Raw genomic sequence first — 27,268 nt, 5'->3', positions numbered from 1 at the left:
GTTGGATTTTACATTACTAGTACAGACAGAAGCTAGGTGGAAGTATATAAGAAATGTATTTATTTTTAATTTGAAGGATTGAAATTAACCAGTTTACCAATGATATCTGAAATTAGTCTGTACTATATCCATAGAAGACTTCCTCAGAGACCTCATCTGGCCAGATACTTAAGTCTCACTTATCACATAATGAATCTATTTTTGACAGAATCTTACTTGATCCAGTCTGACTTTAACAGATATTAATTGAGGAAATCCTTGGATTTGGGACTTAATGTCAGCTTTGGGAATTTGCTGTGCATCAGGTCCTCCATGCAAGGTCTGCATGTTATTACAGTTGCTATTATTTATTCTAATAAACAATAAGGTTGCAATAATGCTGTGATGTGTGCTTGTGTGAGACATTTTCTATCACACTGTATTCATCCACATTGTCTTTGCATGCATATATTCTTTCAAGATGATTATTTGAGGTTACTGAATTTAAATAAAACCATCTACAAATGTACCACTGAGTTTGTTCTCAGGGCTTTTCTTTTGACAGAAAAAGCCTTTGTGATAAATGCAGTAAGTGTGCAGGCTGACACAGGCTTGTTGTTGTTCAGTGGTGCAGCTTGCAGCAGACAGGTGCAGCCGCCGTGTGCTGGATGTGCTCCACACGCTCACCAGGCTCACAGGGCCATGAGGAGATCAACGTGACAGCGTGCACCACCTCATGACAATAAACACCACTCACTCATCCATGCACAGGTGCACATGGTTCTCCTGTCATGTCCACAAGGTTTTACCGCTCCCCCCACCCACCCAAAAAAAAATCCATCCTCAGCCACCAACTATAATACGTAGTATTATGACTAAAATATAATAATGTAATAACTATTATTAAAATATGATAATGTAGTAATAATACTTATAAATTATTCAAAACTATTATTAATAAAATTATTACATTTTACTGTGACTTTGGGAAGCTTATTTATGCAAATGAATGGAGTGGTTAACATGGGAATTAAAAATCCACCATACACTCAAAAACCAAGCCCAAGAAGTCGACCATCAACCCCATCCCAGCTCTGCAAGGACTCAGTGGATACAGACATAAATATCAACAGGGCTTCAGTCCTGCACATATTCATTTAATTAAAGTGTTTGATGCAGCTAATGGGGTGTGGGTGCATTCACACCAAAGAGTTCAATCTTTGTCTCATCGGACCAGAGAATTTTGTTTCTCATGGTCTGAGAGTCCTTCAGGTGCATTTTGGCAAACTCCAGGTGGGCTGCCATGTGCCTTCTGTCTGGCCACTCTACCATACAGGCCTGATTGGTGGATTGCTGCAGAGATGGTTGTCCCTCTGGAAGGTTCTGCTCTCTCCACAGAGAAATGCTGGAGCTCTGACAGAGTGACCATCAGCTGCTCACTTTAGATGAGACTATTCCTTTGACTTCATGATTGGTTTGTGCTCTGACATGCACTGTGTCAACTGTGGGACCTTTTATGTAGACAGGTGTGCGTCTTTCCAGTTCATGTCCAATCAACTGAATTTACCCCAGGTGGACTCCAATTAAGCTGTAGAAACATCTCAGGAATGATCAGTGGAAACAGAATGCATCTGAGCTCAATTCTGAGCTTCATAGCAAAGGCTGCAAATACGTTCTGGATGCACTGTGCTTGTATATGTGTGTGTAGTATGATTTTCTTTAATAAATCATTTATTATTTTTTCCATTTTAGTATTTCAAATGTTTTTTATTGCTATATTTGTGCAGAAACATGAAAAAAAACACATTCCAGAAACACTGGGATGCTTAAGTTATTGACTTTGCATTTTTATTTATTTATTTTTTCTGTTTTTATGGGCGTGAATACAGCTGGGTTGTTTTTTTTTTTAATCTGTCTTATCTCACATGCCGTCCCACATGTGCTGGCTGGCAGCAGATGCCCGTTAAACTTGTGCACCGGTTTCCCGCCTGCACGTTTCCTGCGTCGTGGCGCGCGCAGCCGTGTTTCCACACACTTCAGCGTGGTGGTACACGGGACACGACTCGCGCCGCCCTCCACTCCGACGCGCGCCGCCTGACGCCCACTGAGGCTCCTTCATCTGCACGAAGTGGGCGGTCCCTCCGCGGAGGTTACGGCGCCGTTCGACACGTGAGCCTCACGTGACGGAGGCAGGTCAGGCTGAGCGGAGAGTCAGAGGGTTTATTCCTCTCGTCGCTCTGTTCTCCCCCACTTTCCCGACGCGCCACCGTCAGGGTTCCTTCTTTCTGCAGCGGGACATAAGAAGGACTTAAGCAGTTTCCATCGATTTACAAACTCCAGACATGGCATTATGACGCATTGATTTAACTCTTTTAAACGTTGTAACGCATTTGACGCACTTTTTTTTTCTATTTTTTTTTTTTTCCACGCGCGTAATTATCCGTCTCTCCGTTTGGAAACGCTCTGTGCGTAACGGGAATGGAGCGAATTCCAGGCGCGCAGCAGCCGCCTCCTCTGTCCAAACACCAGGCTGATCTGTCTGACGTGCAGGGGTAAGTAAGCCACAGTTTAAAATATTTAAGTGATATTTATTAGTAGTATTTCAGACAAGGTCACCGAGCCGCTTGTATTTCTCCAGGATGGATTTCCCGATGTACGCCTACAAACCAAGGAGGGGGATCAAGAGAGGAGAGGAGAGCAAGGTTTGTATATCCTCATTAAAGTTGTAGACCTTTAATCACAGTGCGTGCGCGTGCGTCAGTGGGCAGTGTAATCCCGCAGTCCCATACATGGTTGACCTCATTTCTGCTGTGACATAACTGAAGGAGTGTCTGATCATAAAATAAATATATATATATGTTCGTCAGCTGCTGTTTCTTCTTTTTAGGAAACCTACAAACTGCCTCACAGACTTATTGAGAAAAAAAGACGCGATCGGATCAACGAGTGCATCGCTCAGCTGAAAGATTTATTACCGGAGCACCTGAAACTGACGGTAAATTCACAGTCGGCCGGATCGTGTCATATACACTGTGCACAGCGGCATGCGCCATCAAGTGGTAAAGGGGTGGTAGCGCAGCCGCAAGTGCGTCAGTCAGTGTGACGTCAGAAGTATTCTAAGCATGTGCACGTTGAACATTGTGTTACAATGAGTCGTAAAGGGTGGAATGAGCGACTCGCTGATGGTGTGTGTGTGTGTGTCCGTCAGACTCTGGGCCATCTGGAGAAGGCTGTGGTTTTGGAGCTGACCCTCAAACACGTGAAAGCACTCGCCTCCCTTTTGGAGCAGCAGCAGCAGAAAATCCTCGCCCTGCAGAGCGGCATGCAAATCGGTGAGTCACAGACACTAACGCACGTACGCACGCAGGCAGGATGGGTTTGTGAGGACAGAATGCAAATCGGCATAAAAATGCATGTGGAGAGTTTAAAAAAACCCAATTGTAATAATTTGGATTTGTGTGTTTTCTGACTGTTGTCTTTGTTGTGTTTGTAGACCAGCCTTCTGTCAGTCAGGAGAAGTCGGAGGAACTCTTCCGCTCTGGCTTCCACATGTGTGCCAAAGAGATTCTTCAATATCTAGCCAGTCACGGGGCTGACGGAGACTTTGCACCATCCCACATCATCAGTCACCTTCACAAGGTAGCTGCAGACGTGCTGCAAGCTCCAGTCCGACCTCGCACCCCTATCAGCCCGCACCCCGAGGAAACCCCGGCCTATCACTTGCTCCATCCTTACAAGGAGGTCTCCACCGCCTTACCCCCTAGACCCAACGATGGTTATGGGAGGAACTGTGTTCCTGTCATCCAGCGGGCGTATGCACCACCCAGCAGTGAGCAGAGTGGCAGTGACACAGACACAGACAGCGGCTACGGTGGAGAGCTGGAGAAGAATGAATCTAGTGTTCATCAGGGACGTCCAGACTACTACAGTCAGGAGAACCATCTGAAGAGAGCTCTGGTCGAGCAGAAGACCTCTGGCATCAAACAGGAGGACGACGAGCTGCAACAGAAACGACCCAGAGTGGAGTCTTCTGAGGATGAGCTGCTCTCAGGTGGAGAAACAACAGCTTCACAGCCTTCAAGTGGTTACAGTAGTTACATGAGTGTATCACCTAACCAACCACCTCCTCCACACCCCCTGTGCATGCCGTTCTACCTCATTCCACCTTCTGCTGCAGCCTACCTGCCAATGCTGGAGAAATGCTGGTACCCTGGAGCTGTGCCCATGCTGTACCCCAGTGTGGGCGGCTCTACCCCTGCTGCGCCCAGTGAAAGACCACCTCCACCTCAACTGGTGTTGTCTCCCAGGGGTGGCTCTCCAGCCCCGGCCATATCACAGACCCCTATGGACTCCCCTGCCCTACTTCAGGCATTAAAGCTGGTACCACCCATCAACCTGGAAACCAAAGACTGAAACACAGAAGCCAAGAGAACATTCTGTTCAACTACCCAATTGGCGAGATAATAGTAGAAGGGGAGAAATGACAGAACAGTTCCACAATCCACCTTCACTACTCTCCTTTGTTCAGGGATTAACATTTTGTGGAAATTGCCAGATTTCCAAATGTGAGGCATATGGGTATTTATACGGGACATTGTTACGTTGATGTAGCATGTTTGGCTAACAGTGGGTTGCATTTAGAAAAATAGCTTGAGCTATTTAAAGGTTAGCATAAATATATGTGGTCATGCTAACTGTCCTAACCTAACTGTGGCTGTTGTGAACCTCAGGTGATGCTAACCCAGTTTGTGTTATCCATGGTTAGCATGATTGCATATGTTAACGCAAATGACAATTAGCATTTTTTGTAATGCAACCAGTTGTTGGTTAAAATGCAGCGGTATTGTGCTCCACATCCAGAAATCTGACATTTTCTGTAAGACTCGTTACCTGGTGGGTCAAATGGCAAACAAGAGGACATGTAGGAGCAGTGAATGACTGTAGGGGCAGCACCCATGCACGCCCCACTGCAGAAGAATGCAAAGCTCCGGTCGGGCTCCGATTGAATGTTTGGACTCATCGTTCAGTGCAAAATGTATTATATGAATGGGCCTGTACACACAACAAACACACACCCAGCTGAATGTAAAGAAAGTGTTTCTAGATGCTGCTGTTAATGTGCACACAAACGCCAGTGACACTGACCCTCGTAGCTGCCGCGATAGTGACAAGCCAGCTTTGTACTCTAGAAGTTGTTGCACCAAAAGTTTGCTGTAATATTTCACCCAAAGTTTGTTGCCTATGTTGTGTAGGTTATTGCAGGAAAAAAAACGTACAGGCGAGCGAAGCTACCCTCTCATGTTCTGAAGGCACGGACCTCCTCACGAGCACACTGAATGAGACGTCTGTTGTTTTATGACAGACAGCCTGAGATGGATTTTCTGTAACTATTGTTGATATATTTTTATTTTTGATACCCATTCCTGCACTCTGTCCTGAGCGATAGAAGGGGGGCAGCGAGCGCACGTTGTTTTTTGTGTACTCAGAACCTGTGTACATACTGTAGCACTGTGCTGGACCTCGTCTGCGTACTCGGCATCCGTTTCTGCTCAAGTCAAACCTGGTGTTTGTTCTTGCTGTTGCCTTTTACTTGTGAAAACCTGATCGATCTCAGATCTTTATTCTCTATACTTTGTATGAATACTGGAGTCAAAGGAGCGGTGGGAAGAGATGTGAATATAAACGTTTTACCAGAAGACTAGTTTTCTATAGAAAGAGGTACTTGAGATTTTATATTTTGGGACCTACGTGAAAGATGTTTGTTGTACATATTTTGTCTATAAATGTTGATATACATTAAATAAGTGTATTAATAAAGTATTTTTTCCTGTGGAACTTTGCTTTGGCTCTGTGTGTGTGTGAAAGCATGACCTTTTTGGATTTAGCTGTTTTGCAGCGCTGCATTGCTCATGTGACAGGGAACACTTATGTAACGACATAAGAGCGGCAGCCTGCCTCTCCTGTTGGTTCACCGTCTGTGCACACAACTGCAGCAAGTAAACACACAAGTGTAAACAGTGACAGTAAATCATGAGGCAAAAATTACACTCTGGAATTTTACGCAGCCTTCATTATGCCTTCAGTTCACATGTTTCTTATGGGCAATCAGAGTTTATAACATGCGTATTGTGTCTAAGGATTGATATGTCTGAGGATTTTTATGCCAGATAAAAATCCTTAGACATATCAATAAGCACAATGAAGCAAAGGTTAGGTCAGAAGAGGGAGCATGTGATTGTGCCACGTGTTGTCACATCCACCCAGTGGTGGGCACAATTCCGCTAACCGCTAATTATCGAATCTAACATTTTAGTTAGCGGATTAGCTTTTCAGATAACTTTGAAAACCATCAGCGGACAAATTAGCTTCTGAGAAATTTAGTTCCGATCATTTTTAGACTGCTAACATGCTTTTGCGGGCATAGTGAATGTAGTACATGAGCAAAGAAGCTTCCTTTTTGTGTTGATCCAGTTGATCAAAGGTCACCAAATGTTAATCTGCTTATTTTTTTTATTTGAAGACAAAAGTTGTATTTACTGTTTTTCAGTTATTATCGTGTTAACATATTGGAGGGGAAGGAATTATCTCGGTCCGACCCTCCACTCTGAGGTTAACAAGAAGTCAACAAGTTGTAGAGCTTGAATAACCTACTGGTGGAGGTTAGAAGGTTTAATTCAGTGAAATTGTCTAAAAATATAACCTCAGAACCCACCTTTTTATCTGTTACATATAATTTGAATATGACTAATTTTATTTCAATTTTGTGGCGTTTTAGCGATGCATTTTCCTGGTGTCGACACGTTTCTCATTTGTTCCAATTGTCTGCTTATTTTCTTCTTTACAGTATTTAAATGGGTATTTTTGTCCCCCATCACCCCAATGGCAGGACTTTGAAACATTATCTGTCTGTTTGTGAGTCTGAAACTCTGTGCTCTTTATGTAACATTTCATAGATTTGAGACAAGGTTACCAAATTTGAAGCGGGGATCCCTTGAAGGTCTAGGTCAGTTTGGTGACGAGTGATCTTGACCAAATATTGAAGGTTACAGAGGCAAAATTAGTGTCCGTGTATGATGAAGACTGTAATCTCAGTAGCTTTCCTAAGATTTTAGACAGGTTCATCACATTTGCAACAAACATGAATTCCTTCAAGGTCTAGTCCAACTTCAATGGTGACTGACCGTGACCTAATTTTGAAGGCCATATGGCAAAAAATGTCTGTGCCAATAACTTTTCAAAGAAATAACACAGGTTTACCAAATTGGAAGCAAGGACACCTCTCTTGAAGGTCTAGGTCAAGTTTGATGATGAATGACCTTTGCCTAGTTTTGAAGGTCACAGAGCCAAAAATTGTGTCCATGTACAATGAACACTGACATCTTTAAATTTCCAGGGATTTTATTTGCAGCAAGGATGGATTCCTTGAAGATGTAGGTCAAGTTCCTACTCCAGCACTGTAGGGTTCATGCCCTTTTTATTGAAACTTACACATCTTTTCTACACCTTTTCCAAACCAAGTTGTTCCTGGTTGCCATGATTATGAAGCGGCTGCATAAAAATATTACCCACTCACAAATAAGTATGGGACAAACACACAGTACTGCGATCGGGAACACAAAGCCTTCAGGCCAATAATACATTTTTAACATTAGTGATTTAATGCATTTTGGTATTTTAAAGTACTTTGAATAAAATCATATTTTATTATTATTTGGATTATATGGGAAAATAAATTTCCAAACTTTTGAATGGTTGTGCATGTTTGTGTATACTTTATATTGTTTGAAGCTTGTTTGCTTAATGTGAAGTATTCTTCACATTCGCAGAACTTGGTTCACAAAGTTAACCACCTACTTTCAGGCCTTTCTTTTAACCTATCAAGCATTGTGGTAGACTTGCTGATGCAGATTTACACAAGCTACATCTAATCGAACTGTAGTAAGTATCAAATTTTATTTATTTGTTTATTTTATTTATTATTTTTTAATTTTATTGTTATTTGTTCATTTATTAATTTGGTGTCTCACAATATTGAAAAAACATTGTTCACTGGTCCTCTGCTGCCATCTATTGGATATCAAAAATGCACACAGCATCTCTCTCTCTCTCTCTCTCTCTCTCTCTCTCTCTCTCTCTCTCTCTCTCTCTCTCTCTCTCTGAAACAAGATTTGAGTTGGTCTGTGCATCCAAACTATTTAATTTTTAAAGAATATTAAAACAATTACCAGTTAAATTATAATCAATTCACAGATGTTGAAATCAATGTCATTTGATTTAAAACCATGACATAATAATTTGAGATGTTTTTTCCGACTTGTGTCTGTTACAAAGGAAATGTGTATTTATGAAAATTGAAAATAAAAAAAACAGAAAAGTAATCATTTTTAAAAAAGAACATCGGGCCTCATTCACCAATATCTTTTTAAGAATCATTCATTCTTAAACTGTCCCCAAAAAAGGTTCTTCAGAAAACTATGTCAGATTCATCAACATGTTCTTAAGCTGCATCATTTTTCGCAGCTGTGTTCTTAAGTTGATGAATCCTGTCTCCTCGTATACTGAAAGTGTGTGCCTGGTGAGTCTAATTAACATATGATTAGCAAAAGTAACAGCCCATCAATACCTATAAACGGGCATGAGGCTACATGGCCGTGAGCAGATGAGATTTCATAAAGAGGACACAAAATGCTGAAAGCAAAAGGAAAATCAATTTCAGCGCAACAGGCAAAGAGAAAAAAGAAGTGTGGTAGTTCAGAGGTGGAGGTACTGCTGCAGGAAATCAGCGAAAAAGAAATACACACACACACACACACACACACACACACACACACACACACACACACACACACACACACACACACACACACAATCTTTAACCGCTTAGTCCAACTGAGGGTCGCGGGGGGCTGGAGCCTATCCCAGCAGTCACAGGGCGTGAGGCTGGGTACACCCAGGACAGGACGCCAGTCTGTCACAGGGCCACAAACAGACAAACAAACACAGTTACACCCACACACACACCTATGGACAATTTAAAGCTTCTAATCCACCTAACCCACATGCCTTTGGATGTGGGAGGAAACCGGAGCACCCGGAGGAAACCCACGCAAACACGGGGAGAACATGCAAACTCCACACAGAAAGGCCACAGGCGGAAATTGAACCCATGACCTTCTCGCTGTGAGGCAACAGTGCTAACCACTAAGCCACCGTGCTGCCACAAAAAGAAATAGTACGATTCAAAATCTGACACCAAAAAAAAAAAAAATCAAAAAATCCCAACAGGAGATGCAGCGAACTGGAGGGGAAACAGCAGACACTCAAAAGCAGTCCGAGTTAGACCAGCGCATCGGTGCCATCACTGGGGAGATGGCACTCCCCATTTAATATTTAATTTTTCCCCTCCCTACTGTTTAGGAGTACCATCGACTGAGTGTCTGGATTCAGACCTGGGCCCCGAGGCAACCCTTCCACCCTCTTCCTGTGCGGCTGCTACTCCACTTGATCAATGTTAAAATGTTGGTACACTGTAAAAACTAAAGCTCACCTGCCTTGAAAATGTAAGTTAATTCAACTGAATATCAGTTAACTCACCTTAGACATAAGCTTTGTTTCAGCTTACAATTAGTGAAGACAGTGGATAAGTTTAAGTTCAGATTTTGACAATACGAGTCCAATATCCTAAACTTGCCATTATACAAGGTCTGTTAGAAAAGTATCCGACCTTTTTATTTTTTCAAAAACCATATGGATTTGAATCACGTGTGATTGCATCAGCCAAGCTTGAACCTTCGTGCGCATGCGTGAGTTTTTTCACGCCTGTCGGTTGCGTCATTCGCCTGTGAGCAGGCTTTGGGTGAGCAGTGGTCCACCCCTCTCGTCGGATTTTTATTGCGAATAAATGTCTGAACGATTTGGAGCTTTGCTGCATCAATTTTTTCCAGAAACTGTGAGAGACCTCCAGGTAGACACCGTTCGGAAAATTAAAATGGCTTTGAGGGACGATTTTATGGGGATTACACAGATTAAGGAGTGCTCCAGCCGGTTTAAAGACCGCCCATAGCTGCTGAGAGCGTGCCGTGCTCCGAGCGCTGATCGACAGGCTCAAACCCCGCTGAAACAACCAGATAATTTCCAACGTGAAGGCTTTGTTGATCCGGGACATCGTCTGACTTACACAAAAATGGCAGGAGACGTGGACATCAGTACTTTTTCGGCACATTCCACTGTTACAGGAGTTTTTTTCATGGAAAGAAAAGCGGAGGATGGCTTTGAGATGGCTTTCAGACAGCTGTCGGTGGGTTTTCAGTCGTGTGACTAACCGAGAAATTGTGGATGAGCCTGGACATGCCAGAACATGTCCTGTGAGGCTTCATCACGGCGTTGCTTTGCGCCATGCGGCACTGCCGCGACGCACGGAATTCCATCACTCCTCTTTCCATGACAAAAACTCCTGTAACAGTGGACTGTGCCGTTCATTTCCAAACTGGATGCTGTGTTTTATCCGGGACGTCCTCTGACTAGCACAGGAATTGCGGAAGACGTGGACATCAGCACTTTTTCGGCACATTGAGACAGACGTGCGGAGGAATTTCGCGCGTCGCGGTGGAGCCACATGGTGCAAAGGAACGCCGTGATGAAGCCTCACAGGACATGTTGGGGCATGTCCAGGCTCATCCACAATTTCTCGGTTAGTCACACGACTGAAAACCCACCGACAGCCGTCTGAAAGCCATCTCAAAGCCGTCCTGTGAGACCAACACGGAGGTGGTTTTGTGCCACGCCATGAACGGCTCCGTGGCGCATCCGTCCGGTTTTCTTTCCATGAAAAAAACTCCTGTAACAGTGGAATGTGCCGAAAAAGTACTGATGTCCACCTCTCCTGCCATTTTTGTGTAAGTCAGACAACGTCCCGGATCAACAAAGCCTTCATGTTGGAAATGATCTGGTTGTTTCAGCAGGGTTTGAGCCTGTCAATCGGCGCTCGGAGTACGGCACGCTCTCAGACGCTGTGGGCGGTCTTTAAACCGGCTGGAGCACTCCTTAAAAATTGATGCAGCAAAGCTCCAAATCGTTCAGACATTTATTCGCAATAAAAATCCGACGAGAGGGGTGGACCACTGCTCACCCAAAGCCTGCTCACAGGCGAATGACGCGACCGACAGGCGTGAAAAACTCACGCATGCGTACGAAGGTTCAAGCTTGGCTGATGCAATCACACGTGATTCAAATCCATATGGTTTTTGAAAAAAATAAAAAGGTCGGATACTTTTCTAACAGACCTCGTAAGTGGAGTGACTGAGAAGACATAAGGTCACTTAACTTAATAGGGCTATCATTTTTTACAGTGTACATTTAATTTATTTTAATATAAAAAATACTCTGTAAATTACCAAATCATAATATATAATAATAACCAGAGATATCACGGACATATCACTGCAATATTGTATTCCTGACTGTTCATAGGTAAGAACAAATGCTGGATAGGAAAACATTCATGAATGCCACAATCGTACCAAAAACTTCATAAGCAGGACTTAGGAACATATTTGTTCTTAAGAACGGTTCGTGAATGAGGCCGAATGTTGTGGCTGGCTGTAGCCATGCTGCGCTGTGCACATCTGATCCTGAAGTAGCCTAGGTCGTGATTAGTGCTTGGCAGGGACACCGTTTGGGAACATCAGGAGCTACGAGCAGGTTTCTCCATGTGAACCAGGGTCAGACAATAAAAACAAACAAAAAAAACATCCAAACCATGTAACCATGTCTGGCTAACATATGTTTTGCTTCCATGTTCTGAATATTCGGAGCTAACGTTTGTCATCCACTGTACTCTCTCCTTTGCATGTGGCCTCGCTGTGTGAGCAGATAAATAAGTGAGACCTGCGACGCCTGGAATCAGAGAACTCGGGGTCACGACTGGTGACCGACAGGATACTGGATGGTAAGCTGGCGACCTTCAGAGCAGGCAGGACCTTGCATGTTGACAGACAGGTCGGTGTCAGAGTGCTGTGCTGAGGTTTGAACGCTGCACATGGCAGGAAGAATCTGGACACGTGCGCTACATGTGGTTGGCTGGGATGAGCTTTAGATTGTGGCGTGCTGTGAAGCGGGTTAAAGGTCAATGAAATACATCTTGTACGTAGAGTTGCTTCGTTGCTGATAAAAGATAAACGTTGAGTGTTCTTCTGAGGTTCAGTGAGAGGGAGCAAAGTGTGTTCAGATGCTGAACTGCAGTAAACCCTGTGACAAGAACTCCAATTTGTTATTTTCCTCTCATGTTCCCTTGTAGGAGGTAGTGATGGCAGCTGCAGCTTTGGCTCTTGTACCGCTTGGTTCTGTTTGCCTGAAGAACCAAGTGCAGAAAATCTGTGGAGATTAATGTCTGATGATTTCTGCACCATGTCAGCTTTTTCAGATGGAAGCCGGCGGGTCAGAGATCGGTTGTAAATGGCACGGTGTAGGTGCGATGGAGGCCTGGAACACCTTACTGGGGCTCCCTCCACCAACAGGTTCACTCCCAAATATTGAGGAACAACAACTGCAGCCTGTAAGTAGAAACACACAGATCTGGTCCAACATCAGAGCAACTCTCTGATAAATGAACACCCAGTGCTCTGTGTAAGGGACTGCAAACCTGTTTGTAGATCATCTGGAACCCTCCTGTGTAAGCGTGGGGATCTGTCCGCCAGTCAAGCACAACCCTTAGTGTGTCTAGCTGCACAGCTGGACAGAGGCGCGCCGTCACAGCAGTGGAACAGGCCATAGTTGGACTGGCGTTGATCTCCAGAAGCCAAGGCCTCAGGTTTCTGCCCAACATAAAATCTGCTCCATACAACTCAAAACTGGCCTTGCGGGGCTCAACCAGATCTTGGGTTGTCTGCAGAGCACGGATCACAGCTTGCTGCATACCTGGGACCACGGCCGACTCCCACTCTGCCTCTCGGCCCTGCTGCTGGAGGAAAACACGAAACTGAGAGCAGGACCACATGTTGTCTTCTGGGACTCCTGGATGGCGGTCCAGGGACGGCTGGAAGTGCTTCTGGATGGAGTTGTTGCACAGGTGGACTGAACTAAGGACAAGAATAGATGAGCTGAAGTCTTATGAGGGTCAGTACTAAATCCATTTTCAGTAGTACCAGCTTGTACTTTTAAATCCACTAGGTAGTCATACCTGTGTGCATGGCGACAGTCAGGCTGATGGCAAGATGACATTTGACCTCAAAGATATTAACCTCCAACACTGATCCATGTTGAGATCAGAAGTTGAATCAACATAGAAGATATGTTGGATTTGAAAATTGGATCAACATAGAAATCCTTCCAGAGGCTCAAAACAGATATTCAATATAATATTCAACTTGTAATACATGCTAAAATAAACAAGTAACACATCTGCTGCTTTGTGTAAATAAATCAGTTAATACACTTCTTATGGGTTCCTGACAGAAATTAAAAGTAGATCAAAATATAGTTGAACCGAACCGAATTTCAATGTCGTAAGAATGTTGTATCTAGGACATACATATTGTATACACACTGTTACAACATTGGGAGACTGATGTTGGAGCAGCATTGATATCATGTTGATTGGGGTCAAAAGAGAATATAGCTGAAAAACCAACACTGATACAACATCGCTGTGCACTCTGGGTGGCCTATGGCTCACCTGGCCTGGACAATTCCAAAATCCACCTCCATATGTGTGCCAATTTTGGTGCAAATCAGAGAGAAAAACCTAAATTTTGACCTTTGACCACAGTGACCTTGACTCCAGTGATTGTATTTTAGTAAACTTGATTTCATCTGAGCAATTCCAGACACCCCCCCCCCCCCCCCCCCCACACACACACACACATAGGTTTGTCAAGGTTGAAGGACATTGGAATTAAACATTTAAATTAAGACCTTTGATCCCAACTACCTGTTTGCCGCATTGCGATTTTTTTCTATGTGGAAGCCAACCACCACCTAACAAGACACATGTGGACCAGGGGTTTAAACTTGACTAAAATAAAGCCCTTAAAGGCCATTCTGGGGTCAACAAACAACGGCAAGAGCATAATCGAAACACACCCGTCCCTTTTCGCTGACCTGTGCAGACTCTTTGTCGAGAACGGCTGTGTGGAAAACCTGAGGTAGCAATCTCTGTAGAACCAGACAGTCAGGGGGTTCCAGTCAGTTACGAGAAACCACTGGCGGATGTCAAACTTGGTGCCGTAGACCAGCAGAGGACGCTCCAGGTATTTCTGAACCACCCACTTACTCTCCTTGGTTAGAGCTCTGTCACTGTCCACAAGTGCTAAAATATCATCCAGGCGATTCATGCAAACAATACCTGGACGGTGACGGAAATCAAAGAAGGCAAAAATGAAGCATCATAAACACTGACACAGACAGTTCATCTGGAAAGTATTCACAGTGTATCACTTTTTTTTCCATATTTTATGTTACAGCCTTATTTCAAAATGGATTAAATACATTTTTTTCTAAAAATTCTACACGATACCCTATAATGACAATGTGAATTTTTTTGAGATTTTTACAAATTTATATATATATATATATATATATATATATATATATATATATATATATATATATATATATATATATATATATATAAAACTAAGAAATCACATGTACATAAGTTTTCACACCCTTTGCCATGAGGCTCAAAATTGAGCTCAGGTGCATCCTGTTTCCACTGATCTGATCATCCTTGAGACTTTTCTACAGCTTAATTGGAGTCCACCTGGGGTCAGTTCAGTTGATTGGGTATGATTTTGAAAGACACACACCTGTCTACGTACAGTATACAGTGTCACAGTTGACAGTGCATGTCAGAGCACAAACCAAGCATGAAATCAAAGGAATTGTCTGTAGACCTCTGAGACAGGATCGCATCGAGGCACAAATCTGGTGAAGGTACAGAAACATTTCTGCTGCTTTGAAGATCCCAATGAGCACAGTGGCCTCCATCATCCATAAATGGAAGAAGTTTGGATCCACCAGGACTCTTCCTAGAGCTGGTTGCCTGTCTAAACTGAGTGATCGGGGGAGAAGGGCCTGTCAGGGAGCTGACCAAGAACCCGACAGTCACTCTGTCAGAGCTCCAGCATTCCTCTGTGGAGAGAGGAGACCCTTCTAGAAGGACAACCATCTCTGCAGCAATCCACCAATCAGGCCTGTATGGTAGCGTGGCCAGACGGAAGCCACTCCTTAGTAAAAGGCACATGGCAGCCCACCTGGAGTTTTGCCAAAAGGCACCTGAAGGACTTTCAGACCATGAGAAACAAAATTCTCTGGTCTGATGAGACAAAGATTGAACTCTTTGCTGTGAATGCCAGGTGTCATGTTTAGAGGAAACCAGGCACCATCCCTACAGTGAAGCATGGTGGTGGCAGCATCATGCTGTGGGGATGTTTTTCAGCAGCAGGAACTGGGAGACTAGTCAGGATTGAGGGAAAGATGAATGCAGCAACGTGCAGAGACATCCTGGATGAAAACCTGCTCCAGAGCGCTCTTGACCTCAGACTGGAGTGATGTTCATCTTTCAGCAGGAGAATGACCCTAAACACACAGCCAAGATATAAAGGAGTGGCTTCAGAACAACTCTGTGAATGTCCTTGAGTGGCCCAGCCAGAGCCCAGACCTGAATCCGATTGAACATCTCTGGAGTGATCTGGAAATGGCTGTGCATCGACGCTCCCCATCCAACCTGAGAGATGCTGCAAAGAGGAATGGGCAAACTCCCTAAAGATAGGTGCACCAAACTTGTAGCATCATAGTCAAGAAGACTTGAGGCTGTAATTGCTGCCAAAGGTGCATCAACAAAGTATTGAGCAAAGGGTGTGAATACTTATGTACAGGTGATTTCTTAGTTTTTTTATTTTTAATAAATTTGCAAAAGTCTTGAGTAGAATTTTGAGGGGGGGAAAAAAATTAATTTACTCCATTTTGGAATCGGCCTGTAACATAACAAAATATGGAAAAAGTGAAGTGCTGTGAATATTTTCAGGATGCAGTGTACCTAGATGAACATTATTTGTTTGGTGATTACAGACTCTCACCTCGTCCTCTCGACTTGGCACCTGGTTTGATGATCCAGATGTTATTTACTCCATCTGTGTCCAGCTGAGGGCAAACCTGCTGCAGTCTGGATATTGTGGCCTGGCAATGCTGCACAAATGCAGCATTGCCCTTCAACGGTGCTCCTTCACTGCACAGAGATTTTATTAGACTGACACACTGAGTTTATGAATTAGGAAATGAACTGAATCTCATACAGGTGTGGTCTGTGGACAAAATGTCTGGTGCCGCCACGAGGTGCCACAAAAGTAAAGTGTAGTTGATGTAGCTGCTCTGCAACAATGCATTCACATATTTAAGCTACAGTGTGTAGGATGTAGTGTCATCTAGTGGTGAGGTTGTGTATTGCATTATGCCGTCACCGGTCACAATATTTTCCTTCACAGTATGTTTTCTTTAGCTATAATGATCCCTTGCCGTCTTTTGTGATAAGCAATAAGTATGATCTTTCACTTTACAAAAACTAGGGTTCTCAAGCTTGTTAGCCTGCACTAGCAGACAGTGTACAGGGGAGCAACCACTGATTTGGATTCTGCCATGTAGATATGAAGGGCTCATTCTAAGCTTATGAAAACTTACTAATTAGTTGTTTCAGGTAATTGTACACTAATGAACAGATGGTTATGAATGCTGCATTCCAGTTCTACAACAACCCTGAATCCTACAGTGTAGTTTTGAGGTTACTTACATTGTTGTCTTGTTCTGCTGTTTCAGTTGTTTCACTGACTCTGCAATATAGGTTGCATGATCATTTGTTTGTCAAAGGGATCGCTCAAAAAGTTATTAATTTTTCTGTTGCCAAATCATTCAACATGGTGTTTTGTATCATAAGAAGACGACACTCATGCAGTACACATACCTCCACCTCAACAGTTCTTTGTCTATCTTTTAAAAAGGACATACTGCGTTAACTGATTTATCTACATTTAAGACCCTAGTGTATTGTGGCTGGAGTTTCATGATAGACATCCTCTCTCAAATTCCCACAATTCCATGACTGTGGATGATGAGTGGATGATGAACCTATAAGTCAAATTTAGGTCTGAAACAGCTTCTTTTATGCTTCTGTGACTTATGTCACGGATGTTTGTAACTGGGCATCAGCTGGTGTGACAGAGGCAAGCAGCACTCTGGCCCTCCCATGCCGGAGATCATGAGTTTGTGTCCCGAGTGGAGAGACAGTGAAGTGAAAGTACATACGCAATGCAGAGTTTAAACTGGCACTACAACAAACACGGGAGCCTGACCAATATATTGCTGGGCTAAAAATAAGCCTTTCATGAACATATCAGTATTGATGTTATTTTTGCTGATATGACAACTTTTATTTTACCAAATAAGCAATGCAGAAATGGTGTCATTACATAGATTATCCATCAGAGGCCACTGCGACAGCACTATCAAAGAACGCTGTCAAACATGGCAAAGCTACCAGCTGTCATTCACTTTCAATCAGACTGGCCTTTTACAGCAACGAGACATGTGGCCACGATGACACTAGCTAGGCACGGGTAGAACAGACAAGAAGTCTATTTTATGCACATTGGGCCTCATGTATCAACGTTGCGCACTTGTGGCGTAAATGTACGGTGTAAATTTGAAGTACACCAAAGTTGCCGTGACATGTATCAAGCAGTGTGCACCTGCCCATTTCCAGTGTACGCCCGACGTGACTTTGATAAATGCGGCGGGTGAAAACAATCGTAATTATAATAAACACGCCCATAAATATTCAGACTCCGCTTCAGACACACCCTCATTTTACGACATGGAAGCCAGGAAGACGGCAAAGAAAAAGAACTCCACCAATCACGACGCGTGCCAATAGAGTGTCAAAAGTGGCCATCGTATTAATTGTTTTGTAGTATTATCAAAAAAGTGTTACAGTGGTCCCTCGTTTATCGCGGGAGTTACGTACTAAAAATAGCCCGTAATATGCGAAACCGCGACGTAGTCAGCGTTATTTTTTTACAATTATTACAGACGTTTCAAAGCTGTAAAACCACTTTATACACTTTCTCAATCAGGCATGAACATTTTGTCACTTTTCTCTCGTGTGTAAACACTCTCAAAGTTCAAACCTTATTAGAAAAATAAGACCAAACTGTTTTCAGGCCCAAACATTTGTTTGAGAAATAAAAATAGAACGTTTTCCTATAAATAATTATGATGGCTTTTAGAACTAACGAATTTAAATTTAACGATCAACCTACGAGGTTGGACACATAAGAAATTATTAATAGTGACTGACCAGTATTTCACAGATCGCGCCTCTGCGTCCTGACGCTGCGCCTTTTTCCACTCACACCTGGCTGCAGGTGTCTGTTTCCGAGTGACAAACACAGTTATGTGTAGTTGTTGGCGCTCTTTTTCCTTCTGGGTGAGAAGATTCTTATAAACAGACACGCAGACCACAATGCACTGTAAAAAAAGCATGCAAAATTGGACTAAAAACTCCGTGAAACGACGAGGCCGCAAAAGGTGAACCGCGTTATAGCGAGGGACCACTGTATTCTCTTTTCACATGTCAATAATTCTTGACGTGGATATTTGCTCGCTCAATTAATAAGACACGTCTAATTTTTGGGATTTCTTTATTCTTAAAATGTATTTCTTTATTTATTTTATTGTGACAAATGAATGGAGACGACACAACCTGATTGCAGCACGGGCGAAGGGAATGACATCACTACAATTGTAATTATGAATTTCATTGTCTAAAACGATCACACCACATAAAGTTAAGCTCAGCGCTGCTCTGGCTCCAGGCTGTGGAGAAAAAGGCGAGCAGCACTTTCTTTGCGGTCAGCGCTGTGGCCACGGATCGTGCTCGATAGACCAGCAATCCCGCAAAAGCGGGATTTGTATTGATTATTATGTAGTATAATCAGGAAAGTGTTATTTATGTAACATATGCATTGATTTGTATAATGGCACTGTTTATCATGTTGATCATTTACATTTTTATGTGGATTCCAGTGCTGGTTCATTTTGGTGTATAATTTACGCCACCTCTCGACCTAGTGTATATTTTCAGCTCAGCGTACGCCAACAACCTCATTGATAAATGCCAAGTAGCGCAGCCGTTTTGGAGTACACCCCATATACAACCCCTGGCAAAAATTATGGAATCACCGGCCTCGGAGGATGTTCATTCAGTTGTTTAATTTTGTAGAAAAAAAAGCAGATCACAGACATGACACAAAACTAAAGTCATTTCAAATGGCAACTTTCTGGCTTTAAGAAACACTATAAGAAATCAAGAAAAAAAATTGTGGCAGTCAGTAATGGGTACTTTTTTAGACCAAGCAGAGGGAAAAAAAAATATGGACTCACTCAATTCTGAGGAATAAATTATGGAATCACCCTGTAAATTTTCATCCCAACCTGCAAAGCTGATCAGGCAACAGCAATCAGAGAAAGTTGGAGCCAGATTGATGAAGAGTACTGTTTGTCACTCTTTAAGTCCATGCCTCAGAGACTGCAAGCTGTTATAAAAACCAGAGGTGGTGCAACAAAATACTAGTGATGTGTTCTTTTGTTTTTCATGATTCCATAATTTTTTCCTCAGAATTGAGTGAGTCCATATTTTTTTTCCCTCTGCTTGGTCTAACCGTTACTGACTGCCACAATTTTTTTTTCCTGATTTCTTATAGTGTTTCTTAAAGCCAGAAAGTTGCCATTTGAAATGACTTTAGTTTTGTGTCATGTCTGTGATCTGCTTTTTTTCTACAAAATTAAACAACTGAATGAACATCCTCTGAGGCCGGTAATTCCATAATTTTTGCTAGGGGTTGTACGCTCAAATATCGCTGTACGCACGTTGATACATGAGGCCCATTCTGAGCAATGTGACGAGTGCAGGCAGTGTGAGGTCCACTAGTTGGTTATTGGTTATATTTGTAATGTTTAAACTGTAAAACATCAAGCCTTCATTACATTTGTTTGTAATGAGGATTTGAAAACAAAATATTAGAAATTATTATCATTTGTTATGAATAGTTGGTAATGTAATAGTAGTTCCCCAAAAATCCCGATCGGTCGGGTTCTAGCAAACACCAACTTATCCGTTCTGTTCGCTGTGACAGATTTAGTTTGAAGGAGAGAAATGGAGAGATGTCCACTCTGAAAATAGATGGGACATGTTGAGCAGCAGCTCTGTACATTTTAAAGCAATGTGTGCAAAAACAGGGAGTTTCCTAACACATTTAATCTTAATTTTTTTTTAAGACACTTGGGCCCTGATTTAATAATTAGTGTTATATCTGCTTAAGCTGAGTTGGACTGTGTGCACATGTTCAGACACAAGCAAAGTGAGAATTTCCCATAGACACACTCACTGCACAATCATGTAGTAGTGCTGCAGAAACTCTGACCACTGCTGGTCCTTCACTGAGGAGGGCGTCTCCATGGTGACATCAATGTCACTGTGGTCTAGGGCACTGAGGAATTCCTGACAAGCGTTTAAAGCCATGTCAATCACTCCCTGACCAACAAATTGATGTGCTGCATCTTCCATGTCTGCCCCCTGGACTGTTGAGAGGGAAAAGATTGTCATAGCAGCTTTTTCTTCTCTCTCTCTCTCTTTTTTTTTAAACACTGTTATTGGGCTTTACAGCTGATGGATGTCATAGGACCCTACTTCAATTATGTTGCATAAAGGTGTTTCCGTTCTGCTCCTCACCTTGTGCACCGTTTCTCCTCTGTCCACTTGTCTCCACCACATACTGCAGCAGGCTGGTGCACGCTGTTCTCCTGAAGTCCTCTACAGAGACACAGAAGGAAGGGAAGAGCACAGAGGTAGGGCAGGTACCTTTAGAAAAGATGACTACATATCACTAATGAAATACGTGGGAGTGAAATTTTACTACATCCAGCTCCATCATCAGTGCATCTGGGTTAGAAAACTTTCAGATATTTGGCAAGCTGTTATACAGCACTTCAACAACTTAATAATCGTCATCAGGTCCCCCCCCCCCCCCCCCCCCCAAAAGAAAAATACAAGCAGAGACACAGGTGATGCTTTCTAAAGCACTTTCAGATGTGTATGAAATGGCCTGTTTCTGTGCCTGTAGCTTTGAATGTAAAGGAGCTGATGCTAGTCACGTCCTTTGTCTTTCTCCTACAGTCCATGTGGGATCTGATATGGACTTTTGTTGCATACATTGTGTGTACGGCCGTATGCAGTATCACTAAAATGTCAAATGATTCAAACTTGTGTCATGTCTCAATAACTGCTTTATGCCTAATTTGAGGGTAATTTTCCTCTTATAAACAACTAAAGGCGAACAATTCAGAAAAGCATTATAAAAAATATAGGCAGGAAAGTACAAAAAAAAAAAAAATCAATGCAGTAGAGGTCAGTACATGTATGCAAATCCTCATTAGTCTGCTTCTTTTACTAACTCTATTTTGAAGTGAGTTTCAGTATATTTATTACTCACCTTTAAATGAACTCAAACATTTGGTGACTTCTTTATATATATATATATATATATATATATATATACAGAAGGAGTTTGGGTTCCAAAGGAGGAGAGGTCAACCACCATTGAGCAGTTTAGAACCATCTCACTGCTTAACGTCGAGAGGAAGATATTCTTCAGTATCCTCTCCCATCAGCTGTCAGTCTACCTCCTGAAGAATCAGTACATCGACACCTCGGTGCAAAAGGGGGGGATACCAGGGGTTCCAGGGTGCCTTGAACACAGTGGAGTGGTAACACAACTGATCAGAGAGGCCTGAGAAGGTAAAGGAGACCTGGCGGTACTATGGCTGGACTTAGCCAATGCGTATGGCTCCATACCTCACAAGCTAGTGGAGGTGGCATTGGAGAGGCACCATGTCCCGAGGAACATCAAAGTCCTCATCATGGATTATTATAACAGCTTTAACCTGAGGTTCACTTCCGGCACAGTTACATCAGAGTATCATCGGCTGGAGAAAGGGATCATCACGGGATGTACTATTTCGGTGATACTCTTTGCCCTGGCCATGAACATGCTAGCCAAGTCTGCCGAGCCAGAATGCAGAGGCCCCCAAACCAAGTCCGGAATCCGTCAGCCTCCCATCAGGGCATTCATGGATGACCTGACAGTAACAACAGCGTCAGTCCCTGGATGCAGATGGATCCTCCAAGGTTTGGAGAGACTAACCACCTGGGCTCGGATGCGCTTTAAGCCAGAAAAATCCAGGTCGCTGGTCCTGAAGAGAGGGAAGGTGACTGACAGGTTCCACTTCTCTCTAGGAGGTACCCGTATACCATCAGTCACAGAGAAACCTGTGAAGAGCCTTGGAAAAACCTTCAACTGCTCCCTAAAGGATGCTGCCTCCATCAGAGCAACCAATGAACAACTGGAGAGTTGGCTGACAACAGTTGACAAGTCAGCTCTTCCGGGCAAATTCAAGGTGTGGTTATACCAGCATGGCATCCTGCCTAGAATACTGTGGCCACTGCTCATATACGAGTTTCCCATCTCTACTGTGGAAGGGTTTGAGAGGAGGATCAGCAGCCACCTGTGACGTTGGTTGGGCTTACCTCGAAGCCTGAGCAGCATCGCCCTCTACAGTAACAAGACCAAGCTGACGCTCCCTATCAACAGCCTTACTGAGGAGTTCAGGGTTACCAGAGCAAGGGAGGTGCTCCAATACAGGGAATCCAAGGATCTGACAGTATCCCAAGCAGGCATTGAGCAAGGGAGGTGCTCCAATACAGGGAATCCAAGGATCTGACAGTATCCCAAGCAGGCATTGAGGTGAGGACTGGCAGAAAGTGGAAGGCATAGGAGGCTGTGGACCAGGCAGAAGCACGGCTGCGTCACAAAGAGCTTGTGGGATCTGCGGCAATTGGCCGGGCAGGCCTGGGAACCATTCCAACAATCCACTACAACAAACTTGAGGGCAAGGAAAGGCAGGACCTGGTTCAACACGAAGTGAGAGCTGGGGTTGAGGAGCAGCGTGCAAGCCAGATGGTGGGATTGAGACAACAGGGCGCATGGACCAGATGGGAGGAAGCCATGGAGAGGAAGATCTCGTGGCTGGAGTTGTGGAAGGCAGAACCCTACCACATCAAATTCCTAATCCAGTCAGTCTATGATGTCCTGCCCAGCCTGTCAAACCTTTTCACTTGGGGCAAGGCCAATACCTCAGCATGCCCCTTGTGTCAGGGAAGAGGAACTCTGGAGCACATCCTCAGCAGCTGCCCTAAAGTGCTGGGGGATGGTCGCTATCGCTGGCGCCATGACCAGGTGCTGAAAGCAGTTGCTGAGTCCATCAATACTGCCATAGACCAGAGCAAGAACTTGAAACCATTAAGGTGGGAAATCTCATTTGTGCGAGCTGGAGAACAACCACCCGCCTGACCGAAGGCCCAGACAGGCCTCCTGGGAGCAACGAAGGACTGGCAGTTAAGGGTGGACCTGGGGAAACAGCTTCATTTCCCTGAAAACATCATGGAAACCAGCCTTAGACCAGACATCATCGTCCTGTTCTCAGAGTCATTAAAGCAGGTCATTATGTTGGAGCTTACAGTACCCTGGGAGGAGAAAATGGAGGAAGCCAGTGAGAGGAAGAGGAAGAAGTACACTGAGTTGGTGGAGGAGTGTCGCAGACGGGGGTGGCGTGCGAGGTGTTTTCCCGTCAAAGTTGGAGGAAGGGGCTTTGCAGGAAAGTCACTCTGCAAGGCCTACGGCCTCCTGGGCATCACCGGAGCACGCAAGAGAAAGGCCATCACTGCAGCATCCGAGGCTGCAGAGAGAGCCTCACGGTGGCTGTGGATAAGGAGGGACACGCAGTGGGCGATGGCTCATGTCACCCATTGAGCATGTTTGGGATGCTCTGGACCGGCGTATACGACAGCGTGTATCAGTTCCTGCCAATATCCAGCAACTTCGCACAGCCATTGAAGAGGAGTGGACCAACATTCCACAGGCCACAATTGACAACCTGATCAACTCTATGCGAAGGAGATGTGTTGCACTGCATGAGGCAAATGGTGGTCACACCAGATACTGACTGGTATCCCCCCCAATAAAACAAAACTGCACCTTTCAGAGTGGCCTTTTATTGTGGACAGTCTAAGACACACCTGTGCACTAATCATGGTGTCTAATCAGCATCTTGATATGGCACACCTGTGAGGTGGGATGGATTATCTCAGCAAAGGAGAAGTGCTCACTATCACAGATTTAGACTGGTTTGTGAACAATATTTGAGGGAAATGGTGATATTGTGTATGTGGATAAAGTTTTAGATCTTTGAGTTCATCTCATACAAAATGGGAGCAAAACCAAAAGTGTTGCGTTTATATTTTTGTTGAGTGTATGTAACCACCACTATATATATATATATATATATATATATATATATATATATATATATATATATATATATATATATGCATATGCATAATGTTAAATTATAGCATACATACTTGTATAAGTTCTGTCTTTTGTACTTTCAGTATCACCTTTCTAATGTTTTTTTTAAGGTCACTCTCCCTCAATTTGTATGTAATGCAGTTATTGAGAGTTTATACCATTTTGAATTATTGGACATTTAAGTGATGCATTAAAGTGACATTTAAGGAAAGAAGCCATCCATTTTCATCCATACAACATCCTCTGGTGTATCATCCATACAACAGAGAAGGTGATCAACTGTAGTCTGCCATCCCTACAGGACCTGCGCACCTCCAGGGCCCTGGGGTGAGCGAGGAAGATTGTGGCCGATCCTTCCCACCCAGGACACAAAATTTCTGTCACCCTCCGCTCTGGCAGACAGCTGAGGTCCATCAGGATCAAAACTTCAAGACACAAGAACAGCTTCTTTCCATCTGCAGCTAAACTAATAAATAATGGCAGAGATCCCACTTACCCTGCCCCCCCACTACCATAAAGTGCAGATTGGTCATCCCTGCACTGAAAGGTACTGTACATCTATACTTTTGCCTATTTGAGTCTTTTACTTCTTACAAAAGTGTTTTTCTTTTCTTATTATTTATGCACCAATAAGACCAGATCAATCTATTTGTATGTGCAAACTTACTTGGTAATAAATTTGATTCTGATTCTACTGTACAGGAATGTACTCACTTCTGTTGTGTGCCATATGTCACAGAAGTGGAAAACGAGCTGTCTCAAATGCAAATTTTGCTTATAGCAGGAAAATGTCACCATGCATCATCTTAGAAATGTGGAACCACGGGGATGTTTAATGTGAAAAGCCAAGAATACTGTATACAACTGTAAAAAAAAAAAAGATAAAACTTTGCACAATATAATCCATTTCATATTTGTTGTGGTTGCACATTGCTGAGGCCACAACAGACCTATGAATGCATGCCTCTCATCCTCTGCTCCGAGTCTGTAGCATCGTGGGAAGAAGGTATCAGGATCTGCTGTGTCAAACCACTGCAGGTTCCTCAGGTTCACACAGAGCCCCACCTATCAGCAATGTCAACATACATGAGCAGACACAATTGGGTCAGCTTTGGCCAAAAATGAATAAATTGCCCCCTGAAACCTTGGTGGTAAATGTTCCAGCATTTGCATAGTGATTGGTCATTTGGTCATTCCGCAAGGTGCTGCAATCGATGTCATCCCGGCGAGTCGTCCAGTAGAAATATGCAGTTTCATTTCGAACCAGATGGGACTGGAATAAAACAAGTAAACAAGAATTAAAGACATGCAAGAAGAAGAGAAGCATATCTGATTTGCTTTCAGGTTGTGACCTTACTATGAGGTCATACATGTCATCAAGCTTCTCCTCTTTCTCCCCTTCATCCACTCTCTCTGAAACATGATACACACAGAGGTGCATGTATGCAGCCATACATGTGTGCATAGTTGTCTCTGAATGGAATGAGCTCCAGTTACATCTACACTAATAACTTCAGTCCGGCTGTGAGAAGAATATCACTGCCAAAAATGGACTAAACACAAAATCTTAAGATATGGAGAAGTGAAAAATGCTCTTATATTTGTGACTGCTGTATTCATCCCTCCTCTCACCCACCGCATCACCATCCTCCTCCTCATCATTATGGCACTGAGACACTCTCTGGACCAGATGGGGCAAACGACGCTCCACCCATCCTCTGGCACGTAATGCACCACGAATCACAGGATAGGGGCCCTGCACTGAAAACACTTTTCGCAACTGTGAGACAGGAACACAGCAGAGGGGACAAGTGGTGAAAAATGCGTACAGTTTCACAGAATGTGCAGTAATTGTGGTTTATGATCACCTTAACTGCTTGTTCCACCTGCGCTTTGGCTGTTTTCAGTCTGTCTGGTTTGATCACTGGGATGCTGCGGTGTGCACTGTGACACAGTTTCCCCTCCACTGGAGCCACTGTGCACTGTAACACTGAGACAGAAGTGTGCGGTCACTTATCTACACACACACAGATGTGTAACTGTGTATGTATGTTGAATATTACCTGGCACTTGTTGCATCTTACATATACATGACAGTTGTCTCTTCAACTGATGACAGTATAATATTTTCTAGACAAAAAAAGGAAAAGAAAAGCATGTTAATATCATTAGATAAGCATAATATAATTTGTATTAATTTATTAACCCTCTGGAGGCGTCTGATGTGTCTCCGCGTCAAGGTCACATGACCGAATTAAGCAGTCCTCCCATCAAATTCCCCAGACTTTCAGTTTCACTTTAAATGTTTCTTGAAAGTGCAGACTTCAACGACTATACAAGTTTTAAAATTTTGTTGATAGACCCAATAAAACCTGAATGATCAATCATTTTAGCCAGGCATTTTTCTGAATTATGATGTTGATGTGTGGAGCGCTGCTCAGTGTGATCGCTTTGTTCAGCGTGCACGAACGGGAGATTTTCCTCACTTTTTTCTCTCTACTCCAAGCAATTGCAGTGGAACAGAATACAAAAAAAAAACAAAAAAAAACAAAAAACAAAACATGATTTCCACTTTTATCTTTTGGTGGAAAATGCACACAAAGCCGCTCCAATGTCCCTGCAGCGATCCCTGCATGGCCAATAAAACTGTAAATAGTATGAAACAGAAGTAAGATTTTAGTCATATAAACACACAAGTTACAGTAAAGCAACAAATATAAAATTGGACAATTTAACACAATTGTTGACACAATTGATCACTGCAGATGCTGCATCGATCCGTCTGTCGATCTCACTCCCCATCCGTCCCTCGCTCG

General features: G+C 43.4%; 2 protein-coding genes across 2 annotated transcripts; one reads left to right on the top strand and one right to left on the bottom strand.

The window, feature by feature from the left end:
• The first annotated feature begins 2,160 nt into the window (after positions 1-2,160).
• On the top strand, positions 2,161-5,814 carry bhlhe40 (basic helix-loop-helix family, member e40). Its single transcript, XM_034166721.1, has 5 exons — positions 2,161-2,531; positions 2,618-2,681; positions 2,867-2,974; positions 3,188-3,311; positions 3,473-5,814. Exons 1-5 carry the CDS (start codon positions 2,458-2,460, stop codon positions 4,390-4,392), a joined length of 1,290 nt encoding a protein of 429 aa, XP_034022612.1. The 5' UTR covers positions 2,161-2,457; the 3' UTR covers positions 4,393-5,814.
• A 5,951-nt stretch (positions 5,815-11,765) lies between these two features.
• ttll3 (tubulin tyrosine ligase-like family, member 3) lies at positions 11,766-26,600 on the bottom strand. The gene is made up of 12 exons (XM_034166720.1): positions 26,516-26,600; positions 26,321-26,442; positions 26,085-26,232; positions 25,810-25,865; positions 25,597-25,725; positions 25,403-25,517; positions 20,759-20,839; positions 20,415-20,607; positions 16,056-16,204; positions 14,077-14,320; positions 12,620-13,055; positions 11,766-12,530 (listed from the first exon to the last, which is right to left on the bottom strand). Exons 1-12 carry the CDS (start codon positions 26,529-26,531, stop codon positions 11,793-11,795), a joined length of 2,427 nt encoding a protein of 808 aa, XP_034022611.1. The 5' UTR covers positions 26,532-26,600; the 3' UTR covers positions 11,766-11,792.
• Between the last annotated feature and the right edge of the window lie 668 nt (positions 26,601-27,268).

The sequence above is a fragment of the Thalassophryne amazonica genome, chromosome 3 (assembly GCF_902500255.1).
Source record: "Thalassophryne amazonica chromosome 3, fThaAma1.1, whole genome shotgun sequence".
Classification (NCBI taxonomy): domain Eukaryota; kingdom Metazoa; phylum Chordata; class Actinopteri; order Batrachoidiformes; family Batrachoididae; genus Thalassophryne; species Thalassophryne amazonica.
This window is presented reverse-complemented; position numbering and strand designations above follow the sequence as displayed.